Source organism: Cyanistes caeruleus, chromosome 6, assembly GCF_971803275.1.
Source record: "Cyanistes caeruleus chromosome 6, bCyaCae1.hap1.1, whole genome shotgun sequence".
In the NCBI taxonomy this organism is placed as follows: domain Eukaryota; kingdom Metazoa; phylum Chordata; class Aves; order Passeriformes; family Paridae; genus Cyanistes; species Cyanistes caeruleus.
The window spans coordinates 64,148,672-64,167,420 of record NC_141706.1 but is presented as its reverse complement, the minus strand read 5'-3'; the positions used below and the strand labels follow the sequence as shown (position 1 = coordinate 64,167,420).

Below are 18,749 nucleotides of genomic sequence, written 5' to 3'. Positions count from 1 at the left end.
TATCATTAAGACAGATTTCATTCAGCTGTATTTTATTTTGGAAGCAATGTCTACATTGTACAGCACACAACAGCTCAGAAGGAGCTGAAATAGCTTTGCATAAATATTGCATGAAGCTTTGTGTGCAAACACATACGAGGCACAGAGCTATATGCAAAACCTGGCTACAAAGGGTGAAGGAAAATGTGGAAGCCTTTGCTGTTGTATCTGGAGAGCTTCCGGTGCCCTTGGAAAATCAACTCTGTGTTGCAATATAAGTTTCAGCATCAGCATGCTCAAGGATGCTGTGAGCCAAGATCCACACAAGAGGGAAAGCCATGGAGAGGATTTTTAAGTCAGCAGTGGTGGCCTAAATGTTGTGGGGCCAGGGTTGAACCTACTTTTGGGCCTTTTTATGGGCCCAGATACATAAAAGGAGTAGAGAGACAGCAGTCCAGCATGTGGCTTCTTTTTATTTCCAGTGTTTCTTAGCAATCTCAGGTGAGCTGGGATGATCTGGAGAGACCCTTTGAAAAGTCACTCCCAGTTTAAATTAGAAGATGACCACAGATGGCCTCCACTGCCATGGCTGTGGGCTGAAGCAGCAAAAAGGAGCAGAGCTGTCTTTAGCTCCAGCCATGTGCCCTCACCTACATCTGGGTCAGGATTTGTGGGGGCTGGTTTGAAGCTGCAAGAGGAAGGGGATGTCCTTTTTTGAAAGCATTTTACAGTGGTTTAAGAAGCCTGTGAAGTAAGGATTTTGCCAGCTGTGGGCTCTCAGGACAAGGACCCACCAGGTAAAGCAGGTGTGTGGCACAGCACTGTGTTGTGTGTGCAAGCAGCATGGGAGTGAGGAGACAAATTCCATCTGAGGCCTTTCAGTACCACAAACACTCATAATCTTTGGAGGGGTAGTGAGAAAGAGCATTTCCTTATGCTCATAATGTCCATGATAGCCATTGTACAGTGGGGGCACCTCTTCCCAAACAAAGCCCATATTGTGGAGGTTCCACATTGTGAGGCATCCCTCAATGCCTGTTTCCACCTCTTCCATTTTCTCCCCTTAGTACGTCTGCAACACAATTTTTGCTCTATTTTGAAACTAACATTTTCCTTTTTTTTTTTTTATTTCCCTTCAGCATCTGCATTCCACTCTCCGCCTCTTTCCACCACATGCCCATTGAAAACCTAATTGCAGATCCTTTGCTGCAATTAGTCTGCGTGCTGCTGCAAAGTTCACTTCATTATGGCTTTTTTTGAGTGGTTTACTCACACAGGCTTTGAAGAAACAGCTCCCAATGCTTTGATCCTGCTGCCCATGCCATGGTCAGCACCCCACTGTAAGGACTTCCATGTTCTCCTCTGCTTCCCACTTTTCCCTCTCCTTACACTCTCACCTCTTCATGCCTGGATTTTTATTTTTTATTCAAAAATGATGCATCATTTTTGCTCCTGGTTTGGATGTGTTGGTTTGTATAAGCAGCGTTTGGCTTTAAACTGTCAGAGGGCAGGTTTAGATAAAGAATTAGGAAGAAACCCTTCCCTGTGAGGGTGTGAGGCACAGGGTGCCCAGAGCAGCTGTGGATGCTCCATCCCTGGCAGTGTTCCAGGCCAGGTTGGACGGGGCTTGGAGCAGCCTGGGATAGTGGAGGTGTCCCTGCCCATGGCAGGGGGTGGTCTTTAACATCCCAACTCAAACCGTTCTGCGATTCTATAACAATAATTCCATCATCACTCTGTGCTGGCCCGTGACTACGCCCTGCAGGGCTCCAGAGGTCGCGGAGGGAGTTTTTGGGAAGGTCAGCGGTTTGCACTCCCGCATCCCTCACCTTCCCGCACTCCGCCGCAGAGAGCGGACGATGGAGGTGAGAGGAGGAGGAGGAGGAGGAGGAAGATGAGGAGCAGGACGACCACGGGTGTGGAACCACGGCCGGGCGGGGAGGAAGACGGGCGGGAAGGAGAGATGGAGGAGGGATGGAGGAGGGATGAAGGACGGATGAAGGAGGGATGGAGGAGGGATGGAGGAGGGATGGAGGAGAGATGAAGGAGGGATGGAGGAGGGATGAAGGAGGGATGGAGGAGGGATGGAGGAGGGATGAAGGAGGGATGGAGGAGGGATGGAGGAGGGATGAAGGAGGGATGGAGGAGGGATGAAGGAGGGATGGAGGAGGGATGGAGGAGGGATGGAGGAGGGATGGAGGAGGGATGGAGGAGGGATGAAGGAGAGATGGAGGAGGGATGGAGGAGGGATGGAGGAGGGATGGAGGAGGGATGGAGGAGGGATGAAGGAGGGATGGAGGAGGGATGGAGGAGGGATGGAGGAGAGATGAAGGAGGGATGGAGGAGGGATGGAGGAGGGATGGAGGAGGGATGAAGGAGGGATGGAGGAGGGATGGAGGAGGGATGGAGGAGGGATGGAGGAGGGATGAAGGAGGGATGGAGGAGGGATGGAGGAGGGATGGAGGAAGGATGGAGGAGGGATGAATGAGGGATGGAGGAGGGATGAATGAGGGATGGAGGAGGGATGAATGAGGGATGGAGGAGGGATGAAGGAGAGATGGAGGAGGGATGGAGGAGGGATGAAGGAGGGATGGAGGAGGGATGAAGGAGAGATGAAGGAGGGATAGAGGAGGGATGAAGGAGAGATGAAGGAGGGATGGAGGAGGGATGGAGGAGGGATGAAGGAGGGATGAAGGAGGGATGAAGGAGGGATGAAGGAGGGATGAAGGAGGGATGGAGGAGGGATGGAGGAGGGATGAAGGAGGGATGAAGGAGGGATGGAGGAGGGATGGAGGAGGGATGAAGGAGGGATGGAGGAGGGATGGAGGAGGGATGGAGGAGGGATGGAGGAGGGATGGAGGAGGGATGGAGGAGGGATGGAGGCGGGCGGTGGGCGGGAGCGGGGCGGTGGCAGCCGGGGAGGCAGCCGGGCGCCCCGCGGACCATTCGCGAGCGGCGGCGGCAGCGGCAGCAGCGCGGGGCTCGGCGCGGTGCCCCCGCGGGCAGGGCTGGCAGCGGCGGCCGCCCCGTCCCCGGCGATGAAGGCGAGCCCCGTGGCGAGCGCCGCGGCGGCGGCGGGGCCGGGGCAGGCGGCGGGGGGAGCCGCGGGGGCGCCGCGGGAGCCCGATGCGCGCTGGAGGGAGAAGGGCGAAGCGGAGGCGGAGCGGCAGCGCACCCGGGAGCGGCTGGAAGCCACGCTAGCCGGGCTGGGCGAGCTGGAGTACCTGCGGCAGCGGCAGGAGCTGCTGGTGAAGAGCCTCCTGCTGCGGCGGCCGGCGGGAGCGGGGCCCGGGGCGCAGGGCGGCCGCGGGGAGCCGCCGGGAGAGGGGCCACCGCCGCGCAGCCTGGAGGAGAAGTTCCTGGAGGAGAACATCCTCCTCCTGCGGAGGCAGCTGGTGAGCGGGGGCGGGGGGCGCCGCGGGATGCGAGTGGCGAGCGCCGCGGGATGCGGGCGGGATGCGGGCGGGGAGCGCCGGGGGATGCGGGCGGGGAGCGCCGGGGGATGCGGGCGGGATGAGGACGGGGAGCGCCGGGGGATGCGGGCGGGGAGCGCCGGGGGATGCGGGCGGGATGAGGACGGGGAGCGCCGGGGGATGCGGGCGGGGAGCGCCGGGGGATGCGGGCGGGGAGCGCCGGGGGATGCGGGCAGGATGCGGGCGGGGAGCGCCGCGGGATGCGGGCGGGATGAGGACGGGGAGCGCCGGGGGATGCGCGGCCGCTCGGTCCCCCCGCGTGGCTGTGAGGCGCGGGTCCTGCCCGCGGAGAGGCGAGGAAGGAGCTGGGAGTCCCCGCGGGCGGCTCCCCCGCCCCGCTGTCACCCGGCGCGGCGCGCAGCTGAGCCGGCAGCCGCTGACAGCTCGGAGGGGCGCGGGTCGTGCCGGGGTTGTGCCGGTGGCCGCACAGGTCCCTTCGGAACTGTTCCCTTCCCGGAGCCAGGCCGGCCGGGCCGCTTCCATTCATGGCAAGAGAGGCGCCGCCGTTGCCATGAATGGAAGTTGGGAGCCGGCTGCCGGGTCCCAGCCCCGGGAGGAGGCAGCGGGCACCGCCAGGATCGGGCCCGTGAAGAAGGGATGCTTTTGTTGGAGGACGCGCTTTGGAGCCGGTGTGGGAAGAGATGGAGGGCGGCATGAAGCGGCAGATCATTTTTCAATGAAAATAGCGTACAGCTGTGCCTGGCGCTCTTTGTGCGCGGCTCAGCATTTGCTTTCACCCAGGGAGAAGTTGCATTGCGTGATTTACTTCCCTGGTTTTTTCTTTGCCCCACCCACCCCCCGTTTTACCTCTTATTTTTTTTTTTTTCTTCTTCTCCCCCATTTGGTTTAGTTAGGTTAAGGTTATTTCCCTTTTGAAAAGATAAAAATAAATTATTTTTTTCTGCTGAGAAGGGGCTGGCTGCCGGCCGAGAGCCGTAGTGAAGGATCACGGAATCATTACTCAAAAAAAAAAAAAAAAAAAAAAAAAAAAGAAAAAAAAAAAAAAAGAAAAAGAAAAAAAGTGGGGGATTTGTGGTAGCACTTTAATTTGTGCACTTGACATTGCAGATTGGAAGCAGATGCGGTGCTGACTGGGGGAGGGGGCGCTGGTGGCAGTAGGTGGCGCAGCGAAGTCATCCCTTGAACCCATCACCTCCGCCAGCCTGGCTGCCAGCCAGCCCCGGCTCGGCAGGAACGGGGGACAAGGTTTGGGATCACCCCTTTGGTTCTCCAAAGGATGGCATTCAACGCCAGCACATCTTCAAGCGCTGCTTGCCAGTGCTCTTAGAATTTGTTCTGCCTTTGACCAAGGCCAGGCTGGACAGGGCTCTGAGCAACCTTGTCTAGAGAAAGGTTTTGCCTTCCCATGGCAAGAGGGTTGGAATGAGATGATCTTTAGGGCTCCTTCCAACTCAGTCCATTCTGTGAATCTATGATTCTTTGACTGGTCCACTCCATGGAAAAGATTATCCTGGATTTAATGGGTTTAGAACTAGTCCTGCTATGAACATCAAAACTCATTGCGATGAATGTATCAGAGCACCCCTGAGTGCCAGTCAAATGATGCACTCAAAGAAACAAAAGTAGATGAACCTTCCTCCAGCCTCCTCCACTTTCCCCAAAGCCAGAGCAATTAAAGGGTATGAAGCTGAACAGATGATGGATAAGCAACATTATAATACACAGGGGGAAACTGATTGTGTTGACCGTGGGTTAATGAGTGCCTTGCAAAGTAATTTCTTACTGCTTATTTTATGCCATCAAATTACCTTCATAAATAGCCTTAAAATTCATCTCGCAGCAATTTCATACAATTATAATGGGAGAAGAGGAAGAATTACTCTTCCTTCCTGCTGCACTGCAAAACTAATGAAAGGGCTGTGATCCTAGCCCTGGGAATCTTGCTCTCTGGATGGTGGACTCCAAGCTCATAATGTGCAGCAGAACAAGGCGGTTCCCACACCACAGGCACTTGTTGGCAGAGCTGTTTGGTGCCATTGTGTGAGCAGATGTGATCTTTGAGTAACACCAGTGTGGTGGGGAACGTGCCCTGCTAGGCTGGCACGGCCGTCCTTGCCCGTTCCATGTGCACAGGTCTGGTTTGGCCGTATCACACAATCCAGCTTTGTTCTTACAGCTGTGGTCAGCACAGCCCCTTGGTCTTTGTGAACTGTGGAACATGCTCCTCATGCAGAACTGGCTGGAACAGGCTGGCATGAAGTGCCTGCATAATTTTTCACTTAAGTATTAATCCAGAGCATCCCTCTAAAATGTTGGGGCTTTGTTGGGTTTTTATATAAAAGGATATCGACGAGGTGTTTCACAAGGCTTAGACAGACAAGTCTATTGGTCCTTGGGACCCTTTCACATCTGCCCCACTGAAGGAGCTGATGTTCTTTGTCGTCTTCTCTTGCAGAACTGCTTGAGGAGGAGGGATGCTGGGTTATTAAATCAGTTGCAAGAGCTGGATAAGCAAATAAGTGATCTCCGCCTGGACGTGGAAAAAACGACAGATGAGCACCTGGAGACAGACAGTCGTCCAAGTTCAGGTAAGGGCAGTACTCAGCAAAATGCAGCCTCCCTTGGGACCTGGAATTTACCTGGCTGTAGATTTTAGTGCTGGAGTTTTCAGTACTCCAGCAGTAAATGTCTACATCTCGTTCACACTCTGATAATTAATTCCTTCTAAGAGAGTTCACTGAAAGCCTGCTGTTTGCTTCTTTCAGAGGAGCATTTCAAGCTTAATTACATTTTTAGTGTTTGGAGCATTTGTTTTTTCAAGGCCACCCTCACATTGGTTTGCAAAGTTCTAATTGTCCTGTATATTAAGGAGGAGGCAGAAGGAAAAATGGTAAAAAGAAGCACCACCATCAGGAGGAAGACATCAAAAGTGGTCATACAGCCAGAAAGGAGCACAGAATCAAACAATTTTATCCCCCATATGTTGAATTTAATCTCATTCTAACTGTGCTGAAGTCAGTAAATGGTATTTAACTATGGGGAGCCTTTCCTAGAGGCCTCTAGACTTGTTCTGAACACACTAAAAAGGAGAGTCCTCCAACTTGCAATTGTTAAAGCCATTGCTAATTTCTAGTCTGAATCCTTCTTGTTCTAGCACTGATTTTTGGGTTTGGTTGGTTTTTTTTCCCGAAAGGAAGGTCTTTTCTAATACCCAGCTTTTCCTCCTCTTGGAGGTGCTATACAGTATAATTCCTGGCTTTTGTTTGATGAGCTAAACAGGTCAAGTTCTTGAAGTCATTCATTTTAAGGCATTTTTCCAAGCTCCTAAATAGCTTGGTGGCCTCTTTCCAATTTTTTTAGCTTTGTTTTAAGCATGCTGGATTCAAGAACTGTGCTCACCGTTCCAATGTTTCTTACCAGGGCCATGTAGACTGCTGAAGTCATTTCCCTGCTGCTCTTCATTAGCTACTTTGTACATCCAACAATCTCATTAGCTTTTTTTTTTTGCCATATCATTAAGCTTGATTGAGCTGCTTTTCCATGCTGACTAAGCCCTTTCCAGGATTATTGTTTTCCAGGATGCATCTCCATTCTGTAGGCATGCTCTGAATTCCTTATTCCTAAATGAACAATTTAAATTTTGTTTGTGGTGTGTTGTTTTTCCTTGAGTAGTCCCAGTTTACCAGGAAATTTAATTTGATGCATCTGCACATTATTTACCATTTTTCTTCATTCCTGTCATCCACAAATATTATATTTATCTCCAGAACTTTGAGGAAAGTAATGGATAGCATTGGGCCCAACACTTTCATAGTTAAGTAATAGTTGGAGAATCTGTCTTGGAACTGTAACACTCTATTAAATGAGTGGGCTGCCAAACACAGCCTGGATCCTTGTTGCTAAAATCTGAAAATCCCTGTAAGGGTTAGAACCCAACCCTTGTAAAGTTAAAAAAAAAAAATCCATATGCTAAGATAAGCTCTGCTGTTTTAAGTGCTTTACTTTTAAACAAAGTAAATTCACGGCAATAAGAATATTACTAAATTGCTGGCTGTTTTTGGGGTGGCTGAATGAAATCCCATAACTACTTGTGTTAGAATAAGCCAACTCAAACACCAGCTTGACTGCCTTTCTAGGGACACAAATAGTAACTTTGTGTAGTCATAACTAATATAAATCCAAACTCTTATTTTTATAGGGTTTTATGAGCTGAGTGATGGAGCTTCTGGATCGCTTTCCAATTCATCTAACTCTGTCTTCAGTGAGTGTTTATCCAGTTGCCATTCTAGCACTTGCTTTTGCAGCCCTTTGGAGGCAACACTGAATATCTCAGATGGACGCCCTAAATCTGCAGGTATAGTAAAAGCAGGTCGAATACATCATACTCCAGGAGGTGGCTTTGGCTTTGGAAATACTGCCTCAGGAGTACCTGGGTTGGATTAACCCTTCTTCCTTTCATGTGCCATATTATGCTGTGAAAAGATCCCAGTGCCTCTCACATACGTGGGTCATGAGGCAGGACTGTTTGCCCTCCACTGGTCCAGCTTTGCACATGAATATGTCACTCTAAACACATGAAAATGGCATGTGAAGATCTGACAGCTGCTCTACCCAGCAGAGGGCAGTGGTACCTGTACACAGAAACACATCAGTCAGCTGATTTCTCTTTCTTTAGAAAAGCATTTTTAGTGAATAGCAATAATTAACGGTAGCTCTTAGCCATGTCAGCATTAAAGTCACAGAGTAAGGAGCAGCTCCAGGTTTTAGGGGGTCAGGGCACATGTTTTTAGCAGTCATTTTGTCAATTCTGATGGTCCCAGACCCCCAGGTGAACCAGATGGGGTGTGTCTGCATTTATATAGTATAGACAAATAGACATCATGAACAGGCCAGGTACATTTTGTGTCATTGGCAGAGAGCTGTGAACTTTCTTTGGACACCAGTCTGAGGATGCAAGCCTTGATTTGGGGGATTATTCAATAGGAAAGCCTCCTCTGTTCTCCAGAAAACAGTAGGACTGTTGTGATCAAGTGTTATTGAGTGCAGACATTTTCAAAAGCTTTAGCTCTTTCTGGGTTGGGGAAGGTGATTCCAACCACAGTATTTACAATATTTCCAAATTTCCAATTTGCATTCTACTTTTAAGGCTAAATTATAGTGATTTGTTGTGAATCAAGGACAGAATAATTCATGCTATCCTGTTTCTGAACTGGGAAAATACAGCCTGGGTTTCATTCATTCTGAGATGCTGACAAGTCCCCTAAGTTTTTCTGTGAGCAGCTCAAGGAAATATAATGCTCTCTGTTGTAAGGTATATTTGATCTTCATACATTAAAAAGAAAAAAAAAACTGCACAAGGAATTCCAGCTGATTGCATTGCTATTTTTTCTGTATACACCACAAAAACCTAAACCTCTCATTATTCATACAGTCTCACTTTCAGGGATGAAATTTCACAAATGGACAAATTTAAAAAATATCTTTTTGTCAACATTCCTTGAAGCCAACTTAGAATTTAGGAAACGTAGGAAAACTGAGAGGTGATCTGGAGGAAGTTTATTCTCTTAACTTCCCTGGTCTTCCTCTCTGGGGGAACATCATCTCTATCAGCAAATTTCATCAGTGCCCATGAGACCTCTTGGAAATAAGCCTTAGATAAGTGATGAGCACTGAGCATTCCAAGTGGAGTGCCCTGGCTGAAATTTCCAGCCCAAGGGCAGAAAACAGGACTGGCAGAAGATCATTTAAATTGTACCCCTACCCAAGAAGACAACAAGGGCAACTTAAGCTTAAAAAATAATAGTAATCTTAGGTGCTTGGGTGGAAGCCCTGCTCTTAAGGTTGCTTACCTCTCTTAGTAAGCTCCTTAATCATTAAATCTGACTCATGCATCTTGAAAAGCACTGGATTTCTCTGGCAGAACTCTCTTTGCAGAGCCAAGGCTAGGATGTCAGCTGGATTGACCTGCACTCCTTGTACTTGTGTGAAAACATGGGCCTGTTTCCCATTCTTTAACCCCTTATTACTCAAAAGGAGCATCTGTTATTACTATTGGCATTGCTATAAATGTTATGATAATAATAGTAGTAACAATAATAACAATAAAATTAAGTCTGGATTTTTTTCCTGACCCGAGACATGCTTGAATAAAATCCGGAAGTGAAGTTTGTCAATAAGCTACAAGAATTAATTGTTCTCTTGTCTGTATTTTTTATGTTTCTCTTTGGATTTAAAATTCATATGTGCTGAGGCCTGCAGAGAGTTTCACAGGTGACTGTGTAACATATAAGAGACCCTTGCAGACTTCTGGGTGGCTTGAAAGGAAGATAGGAAGATCTTAACAACCTGGGCACAGGTTTGAAACCGATGTACATATTCTCATTAGGGCTGTGATTTTTATTGTTTTAACCGTGTGGTCGTAGCGGGGTAAATCCCACGTAGATGCAGTGACAGGGAGACCCACAGAAGGATAATGCTGCTTTTTATATTGCTTGAACAGCACCCCTGGTTGCAAAGCTGCTGCTGCTGTAGTTAAAGCTTTGCATCTTGTGTGTAGATGGACCGGCGTCCTTGGCAGCACATTAAAAACGTAGCACAGCTGTCCCTGGCAGGCTCTCTAAACTCTTCTAAAATGCCTTTCAGATCTCATAGGCTGGATGGACTATAATAAGGAAGGCCAGCATGAGGACCAGACCGCAGGCTCTGTCTGTCGCTCTTTATCCACACCGCACTCAAATTCCCTCGATGTCGTTGCAGATGTACATCCCAAGTACCAGTGCGATCTGGTGTCTAAAAACGGGAACGACATCTACCGCTACCCCAGCCCGCTCCACGCTGTGGCTGTGCAGAGCCCCATGTTCCTTCTCCCCGTGACTGAGAACCCCCAGCGAGAAGAGGAGAGGCTCGCTGGCGATATGAGCGACGTTTGCACTCCATCCGAAACGGACTCGGGACAATCCGCCAACGCCTTCCCCCCGCAGAGCTCCTGGCCGGCTCCGTGCCCTTCCACCAGCAAGAGGATAGACAGCTACATCTTAAGCCTGGTTCAGAAAAAGACTCATGCAGTAAGGACTAACAAACCCCGGACGAGTCTCAACGCCGATGCCACCAAAGGGATCTTGAGGCACGGGAGCATGTGCGTCCGGCCGCCGGCAGCAATGGTGGCCCACGGCAACGTGGTGAACCTGAAGGGCTCCAAGCCGGTGTGTTTGCCTCCCGGTGGGACCCCCGCTCCGGACCACACGGCTCCCTCCCCGTTAAAGCAGAGGCCAAGGGAGCCGGCTGGGGAGCAGCTGGAGAGTAGGAAGGCCCCATTGCCGGCAGCTTTCCCACCCGGCACAGCAGCGGAACTCCAGAGCAAGCACCTGCCACGGGGCGTCAAACCAGCACCGCCGGAGCTGGGCCGCAGCACCGCGGCCACGGCCGGGGACGTCCCCAAGGAGAACGGCCAGCTCTTTGCTGCGTCTCCCAAAGAGACCCCAGGGAAGCCGGTGGTGCTGCAGCCAGAGAACAGGGTCAGCCAGCCTCCCAAAAAGATCCTGTTGAAGAGCAGCTTGCAGGCAGCTCGCTCCTCGTCACCGGCCGTCGAGGAGAGGCCCGCGCTGGATTTCAAAAGCGAAGGCTCTTCCTCACAGAGCCTGGACGATGGGCTGCTGGTGAACGCCCAGTACATCCCGGCCCAGCAGCAGAGCATGAAGCTTCACAAAGGCACCCGGAACGTCAAGATTTTGAAAAGCTCTGCGTTGAAACACAGGTCCCACCTTGCCAGCGGGGTGGAAAACAGCTCGCAGACCTTGCGGGAGAAAGCCAAACTGGCCGGCAAGAAGTGCCGCTTTCCTGAGGAGTTGGATACAAATAAGAAACTGAAAAAGCCCTCGTCACGGGGGAAGAGAGGCAGCGGCTTGCCGCTGGAGCCGAGCCTCCCGGGCCGGCAGGCCGGCCTGCACAGATCTGCCCTCCGCTCCCATGGGCACGGCCGGGAGGTTGTGGTGGCCAAGCCCAAACACAAGCGTGCCGATTACCGCCGCTGGAAGTCCTCGGCGGAGATCTCCTACGAGGAGGCCCTGCGGAGGGCAAGGAGGAACCGGCGGGAGGGCGTGGGGGTCTACTCACAGGTGCCCCTGCCCTATGTCAGCCCCTACGCCTACGTGGCCAGCGACTCGGAGTACTCGGCTGAGTGCGAGTCCTTGTTCCACTCCACCGTGGTGGACACGAGCGAGGACGAGCAGAGCAACTACACCACGAACTGCTTTGGAGACAGCGAGTCAAGCCTGAGCGAGGTGGAGTTTGTAGGGGAGAGCACGACCACCAGCGACTCTGATGAGAGCGGGGGCCTGATTTGGTCTCAGTTTGTCCAGACACTCCCCATCCAAACAGTCACGGCACCGGAGCTGCATGAAAATGCGGCCAAGGCCTTTGTCAAAATCAAAGCCTCCCATAACCTCAAGAAGAAGATCCTCCGCTTTCGGTCAGGCTCCCTGAAGCTCATGACGACCGTCTAGTGAGGTGACTTGGTGGAATGTATCTGCTTCTGCTTTCGGAAGCAAGGTGCTTTTTTTTGTACATATTTCCACAGATTTTTTTTTTTTTTAATACAAATATTTAAAACTTAAGGTAAATTATGTCACTTGTCTTCAGAACTTGGGTGGATACTAGTGCCTTTTATGTGGAAATAAAAGACCATTACACTTGTTTAAAGCAACCCAACACAACACTGCCATTTCAGTGGTGAACAGCCTCCAGCGCGTGATGTCAGAAGGCTTTGAGAAAAGGCTAAAATGTTTCTGGGAATGGATCTTCCTTGCCTAGTTTTTCCAGTTCTGGGTCTTATAGAGGATATCAACAGCTTAAGGTCATAAGTTTTTAGGGAATAAAGGGGAGGGAGTGAGGGTGGTTCTTCATGTTTTTGCTTGTCCCTTTCTGCTGCTGCTCTTACCACATCTTGAACTTTTTCCTTCTGGTACTCTGGTCTGTTGTTTTTTGGTTTTTTTCTTTGTTGATTCTCTTCTTGAAACTCAATCCTGTCCTCCCCCAGCCTTCCCCCACCAGGAAAGGGTTCCTGTTCAATCTGTCTCCGAGGTTAAGTCGCCTTCCCTGGAGTGCACTTTGCTCCGATCTCCTGGGAGTCCCACTGTGGATGGTGGTGGTGTCCAGAGTAAACTGCAGCTGGAGCAGATGACCAAGGCTTAGTAACTTCATTATATTGTATAAAACTGCTTTTAAAAAAGAAAAAAAAAAAAAAACCATATGCATGTCACGTGCATGAGTATCAGTAGTTTTAATATTCCTGTTGATGTCCAATTTACTGTACATCATCAATGGCTGTTTTTATATATATATATATCATTGTGTAAATTAATATAATACATCATATGCTGTAATAAACAGTCTGTTTTAATACTTTTTAAAGTTTGTTACATTGGTGCAGACCCAGTCAGTGCTTTTATATTGGTGTTGTCACCACTTAGATGTCTCCTGAGGTGACCTGTTCACGTTCCTTGCATTTAGCCATGTAGGAAATGGGACAAGTTTAAAATGCTGCTGTGGATGTGACCTGTGCTTTGAGGGAATAGACTTGTCGTGGCTCCTCTTCTCATAGCTTGCATTTTTCCAAGGGCAAGATGGGATTTAGGAGCTCTGAGGCATCTTCAGGTTGTTGCTGATGGGCAGCTCATGTTTCAGAGCAGATGGAAGTATAATATTAATCCTGCTCTCTGGGTGCTTGCAGACTTTGGTTGGTACAACCTTAGGGCAGATGGTTGGTTTCTGTAACCAAATCTATCTGTGGGACACATCAGGTGTCCCTATGGAATGTCCAGTAAGTGAATCCTCAAGAGCTGTGTGCTCTGGGAGTTGGGCTGGGTGGAGGAGAGCACAGGCTGCCTGCCCATGGTGGGTCCCTCTGTAGCTTTGGCTGTTGGCTCTGCTCCAGCCCTAGTAGGGTCATAGAAGGTGACAACTGCATCACCCACTGGTCTCTGTCTCAGGTTCTTCCCATGGGACTGGAGGGGAGTCTGGCAGCAAAGGAGAAAGATGCCCTCCATAAGTAGCACTGCTTCTATTCACAACAAAAGCTTTGGAGCTGCCTGGTGGGAAGGTTGGAGGTTTTGGGCTGGTTGAGCTGGTTTCTGCAGGTTCATCTTCTGCTTTGGCATCCACGAAGCAGCAGAAGACAGCTGGAGTGGGTGCTGTGGCTGGTGTGGATTTCAGGGATATGTGTGCAGCCTGTCCATTCCATAGCAAGGTCTGAGCAGAGCTTTCCTTTGTGGTTCCTCTGTGCCCTTCCTGCTGTCACCCAGCTGAAAGGCAGAGCAGTTTTTAACCAGGTTTCCTTGCACTGCAAATGTAGAAGGGAAAGATCCACTCAGAATTAAACATCTCAGAATTAAACATCTCAGGGAGCAGCTCCTGAGACAGCGGGAACACTTTTCCTAAGAGGCACATTCTATTTTTTAATCTGCAGTATGGTAATTCCCTATTTATAATGTCTCAAATTATTCTTTTCCTAATTGTGGGGTTTTTTGGTGTTTTGGGTTTTTTTGGGTTTGTTTTGGTTTGTGTTTTTTTTGTTGTTTGGTTTGGTGTTTTGTTGGTTTTTTGGTTTTTTTTAAGCAGTGGAAAATTGGTTTCTATAAGGGTTTTGCAGTACATCACCAGGTTGTGGATTCAGTGACTCAGAAAGTCCTTGCACTTCCACCTCCCATGAAACAGCAAAAGCTGAAAGTCCTCTTATCTGCTCATAACTCTCCTATTACTTTATACATGGAAAGGCAACCTGTATATATATGTATAAAAGATATATATATTGGTTTAGAATAATTCATCCAGAAATTGCTGGACAAGGGCTGCCACTACAAAGAGGGGAGAGAAGCAATGTTTTTTGTTAAATATGACATTACTAAGGCTAAGCAACAGCTAAAAGCCATCCCATTAATAACTGATGGGTGTTATATCAAACAAAGGGAATGTCTTGAGGAAGCTGGTAGTTTCTTTCCTAGAATATCTCTTAATCATGCCACATAATCTCTCTTTGAGTGAGAAAAACATGTGCAAATCCCTGTAAATCTCCTCAAAGGTGTAGAAGAGCAGCAGAGAGGATCCTCAGCTGTGCACTCTCTGGCTGTAAAGGAGCTGCTGGTGGAAAGAGAAAGCAGCGCCCAGTGGCAGTGGGATGATGAGTTTTTAATCATTATTAATTGTAGTGCTATAGCAGATTGCCTTGTACAGGGTGAGGGAGGCTACTTTTCAAAAGTGAGCTGCTGAATGGTTTCTTTTCAGATCATTGAGTAAAAAAAGAAAATAAAATAACCACCTAAATGTCGCTAAGGCTGTATCAGCTGCAGCCACTGTATTCCACAGTTCTCTTGTTGTATAGCTTAATACCAGACTTGGAAATAGGCTGATGGTATCTCCCTCCTAATTGCATCCGTGTCTTTTCAGTTTGGGGAAAGAATTTTCCTTTTCTTACATGATTTAGGGAAGCATCCAGAATCCTTTAAACAGGCCTCATTTTTTCTATCGACACCCAACCCCCTCCTTTTCTTTTTTTTTTTTTTTTTCCTTTTAATAACAGGTCTTAACAGTGCTGGAAAAGTACTTGATATGGTCCCAATACACAACACACATTCTCATCTCTGGTTCTGATTTAGGAAACACATCTGAGTTAGGAAGTTTTTGCAATGCTATGTTGAAAAACATCTGCTGATCTTGGAGACCAGTTGAATATCTGGCACTTCTTTAAGCTACCTGGCTTTCCAGCTTCGCAGCTTGCCAGTGTATTTTTCATGATGTTCACTTTTTAATTATCCCCAGTGTATATGGTTGTCTTTGGAAGTCTGAAGCAGGAACATTTCATTGCACTGGGAGCTGTTTCAAGGTGGGGTTGGTAGGAGGGGAGTTTTGGGATTAGGTATCCCAATGCTCCTTATGTGCAGGAAAGTACAGGAGCATAAAGGAACATGAGTAGACCCCTTTGAGCTGGATTCCTTGTGGTTCAGATAATGCAGTGTTTCTGCACACCTCTGGAATACATGGAATTCCCACTGAGGGAATCGCCACCACACGCCCTGAGGGGATGAGTGTGTCGCTGGGCTGTCTGCCTTCCAGCAGCCTTTTTGCTCTATCCTCTGCTCCCTCAGCCCAGCCACCAGCTGTGGGTCAGCAGATAAAGAATCAAGCTGTGTCTGGTGTGTGCGGGGTCAGGGAGAGGTTCTGGCATGGTGCCCAGACATCCCAACTGCGTGGGGCCCCTGCTGCGGACCTCCTGCTTGCCCTGAGAAATCCAGTGTGGAGCAAGGGCTCAGACAGCTGGGTCTGAGGGAAAGGAGGAGTGGAGAGTCCCATAAATAGAGGGGTCTGATCCTGGTTCATCTGGATCTCTGGAAGAGGTAGGAGGAGGAGGTGTTTCAGCCTAACACCTTGCTCAGTAAGTTAGACTGGACTAAATGGAGTCCTCCCAGCGATTCTGCCTCATTTCTTCCAGAATTCTTTGAATGATCAAAGCCACTCTTGGCACTCCCAGTTGCTGAGGTGCTTAAACCATCTGACCAAGTCCTGTAGGAACTGGGGACAAGAGATGAGCTTCCATTCCCCAGGTCTGGGTTTGGCCTTCCACAGCACAGCTCCTGCTTGCAGAGAGCCTGTAGGTCCCAGCCCTCTGCAGCTTTCCTGCCCCTGGGGCTGCAGCAGGAATCTGCCCATCCTTTACGAGTTTTCTACTTTTCCCATGGCTTGGGGTTCGTGCTGGATAAGGACTGAAAACAGGTTCTCCACAACAGTCCTGTGCCTTCAGTAATCCCAAATCTGTTTGTTGGCTCAGAGGAAGGTCAGGCACTCCTCAGGTGGCAGCCAGCAAAGCCATCCCTGAGGGACCTGCACCCCTTCCTGTCACAAAGGGCAGCAAAGGCTTCGATGAGCAGTGGTGGCAACTTGGCAGGTGACTCACCATGCTGGGCATGGCTTTCTCCAGACACGTGATTTTTCTTACAAGAGGGAACAAGGACATTTCTGAGGAAGCAGAAAAGGCTAAATACATTTTTAATAGCTAATTTCAGAGTATGTACCTTTGGAGTAGCCAACAAAAATAAATATGACTGAGCTGCTAATACAAAAAACTGAACCATTCTCAGCTTAACATTACAGATGGAGAAACAATTGATGCTGTGGTGAGAAAAAATTGATGCTGGAGCATGTCTAGAGAAGGGCAATGGAATGGATGAAGGGACTGGATTAGAGCAGAAGTCTTGAGAGAAGTGGCTGAGGGGGCCAGGAGCCTCAGCCTGGAGAAAAGGAAGCTTAGGGGAGACCTTATCACCCTCTACAATTCCTTGAAAGCAGGGTGGAGCCAGGTCTCTGCCTGGATCAGTCTCTTCTCCCAATTAACAAGCAATAAACATGAGGAAATGGCCTCAAGTTGCACCAGGGGAGGTGTAGACTGGATGTTAGGAGAAAATTCTTCACTGAAAGGATGTTCAGGCATTGGGACAAGCATCCCAGAGAAGTGGTGGAGTCACCATGCGTGGAAATGTTCAGAAAATGTGGCACTTGGGGACTTGATGTGGTGGTGAACAAGACAGTGCTTGGGTTAAGAGTTGGACTTGATCTCAGAGGTCTTTTCCAGCCTTAACTGTTCTAAGATTCTGTGAGTTTCTTTGGGGTTTGAAAATTCTCACAGCTCTGGAATGAGGGGAGATACATGAAAACCAGGGGGATCTATTTAAAAGGGACACTAGAAAGTGCTTTTTTACACAGCAGGGAATTTGTTTCTGCTGGAAACGGTGAGATGGATGTAACATCAGCAAGTTCAGAGGGAAAGAGAAGGTAGGGATGGATGTGCTCTACCAATGATTGTGGATGCCAGGAAGAGTTTGAGGTGACTGGGCTGCAGACAGTGGCCAGACTTGTGTGCCCTCCTCAAGATTGTCTTTTCCTGCAGCTGCTGAAGCACCATTAGCTGGGGGAGGTGCACCATCCTGCTCATCCAGCAGACCATTTCCTGTGTTCCTCTGCTCTTTAACTAATGAAGTAACTGAAGTAACTGTCTATGCAATTGAATTTTCCTCACTCTAATGTTTATTTGTTTTTTTGCCCTCCCAACTTCTGTTGAAGGCGAGTTTTGCATTGCTTTGCCAAGAAGTTCACTTTCCACACTTGGCTGATGCTGACATGCATTTATCCAGATTATGGACACATGGTTGTGGTCACTCTTGTCCTCTGGCACAATAAATTCATTCACCCTTTCTAAATCCTCTGTTATGGTGAACATCATCCCCAAAAATATGCTTATGGACACAATCCATGTGTGTTCCTCATGACTTCAGTCCGTAAATGAATCTACCTTGGGAGTCATTGTTGGGCAGCAGGTTTACACCCCACAGTTGCTTATAAACTGCAAGAAAAGCTGGTGACTTACACACCAAAGGAACCATCCTAGAGCCAGAGTGCCTCCACTGCTCTTTGCCTTGGGAATTTGCTGTCCTTGGGGAGTTTTTCTCTCCATCTGACTGTGTCTCCACTTGTGCCTTGGTTTGGAGCAACAGAGCAGTCTGGAAGTGCATTCCATGGTCATCTCTGCTTGACCAGTGTTGGTTGGGGCAGCAGAGCAGTTTTGGAGCACACTGGTAGAACCCTGTCCCAGGGGCAGGGCAGATGTGCTTCCCCTGAGCAGGGATCTGGGGATCTGACCCACTGAGGGCTGCCTGGCATGGCTTCCAGTCAGAAAATATGGGCAAGCTTGGTCCAAGCAACACTGGGGACCAGACCAAGTCTAGGCTGAAGTAAACACTTGAACTTTGTATATTGTTCTTCTGGGGACCTCAGTTTGTGGGGACCTGAGTTTGAATCTGCTCCTTTCATTCCTTTCATGCTGTGTGACTTGATGTAAACAGAGCCTCTCTCTCAATTAATGGCCTTTGTTTCCATGCTGTATTCCTTTAAGATCAATAAAGTGTTTTAACATTAACAACTTGATTTCACTGAGCCAAGCTCTGAAAATCTGGATTTTACTTGTTTTAAAGGAGTTGTAAGTTCTGGGAACTAAGACTTCCTTGATAATACTAAAGGAAAACCCATATGACTTGGACTCTGACCTCGTGATGGGGTTCATGCCATCAGGCTTTGGAAGTAAATTGTTTTATCCCCCCTTAAAAAGGTCAAGTCTTCTGTGGTCAGGGGGCAGGAAGCTGGAAAATTTGCAATCTGTTGAAAAATGTGTTCCCTGTGTCTCCTTATGAGTTTCATGCCCTCAGAAATGAGATTTTCACGAGGAGGGGAGGTATGGGGTACAGGTAGGAGAAGGACCTAATCAATCTTAATCTCTGAAGTGCTCATGCAGTAAGT

General features: G+C 48.9%; 1 protein-coding gene across 4 annotated transcripts; it reads left to right on the top strand.

Annotated features, from left to right (window-relative positions):
• The first annotated feature begins 3,002 nt into the window (after nt 1-3,002).
• DACT1 (dishevelled binding antagonist of beta catenin 1) lies at nt 3,003-18,375 on the top strand. Of its 4 annotated transcripts, none has more exons than XM_086894007.1 (4): nt 3,003-3,374; nt 5,869-6,001; nt 7,612-7,674; nt 10,170-18,375. In XM_086894007.1, the coding sequence occupies exons 1-4, from the start codon at nt 3,018-3,020 to the stop codon at nt 11,912-11,914; spliced, it is 2,298 nt and encodes a 765-aa protein (XP_086750133.1). In that variant the 5' UTR covers nt 3,003-3,017; the 3' UTR covers nt 11,915-18,375. The 4 variants fall into 4 exon arrangements, with proteins under 4 accessions (XP_086750133.1, XP_086750131.1, XP_086750132.1 ...); XM_086894005.1 differs by having other exon boundaries at nt 10,056-18,375; XM_086894006.1 differs by having other exon boundaries at nt 7,612-7,767.
• Nucleotides 18,376-18,749: the final 374 nt, after the last annotated feature.

What these genes read in the sequence shown, in the direction of transcription:
- DACT1 (XM_086894004.1), top strand. Translation starts at nt 3,018, where the DNA reads ATGAAGGCGAGCCCCGTGGCGAGCGCCGCGGCGGCGGCGGGGCCGGGG. An exon ending in TCCTCCTGCGGAGGCAGCTG is followed by an intron (nt 3,375 to 5,868) that starts GTGAGCGGGGGC and finishes CTTCTCTTGCAG; the next exon opens with AACTGCTTGAGGAGGAGGGA. An exon ending in TGGACGCCCTAAATCTGCAG is followed by an intron (nt 7,768 to 10,055) that starts GTATAGTAAAAG and finishes AATGCCTTTCAG; the next exon opens with ATCTCATAGGCTGGATGGAC.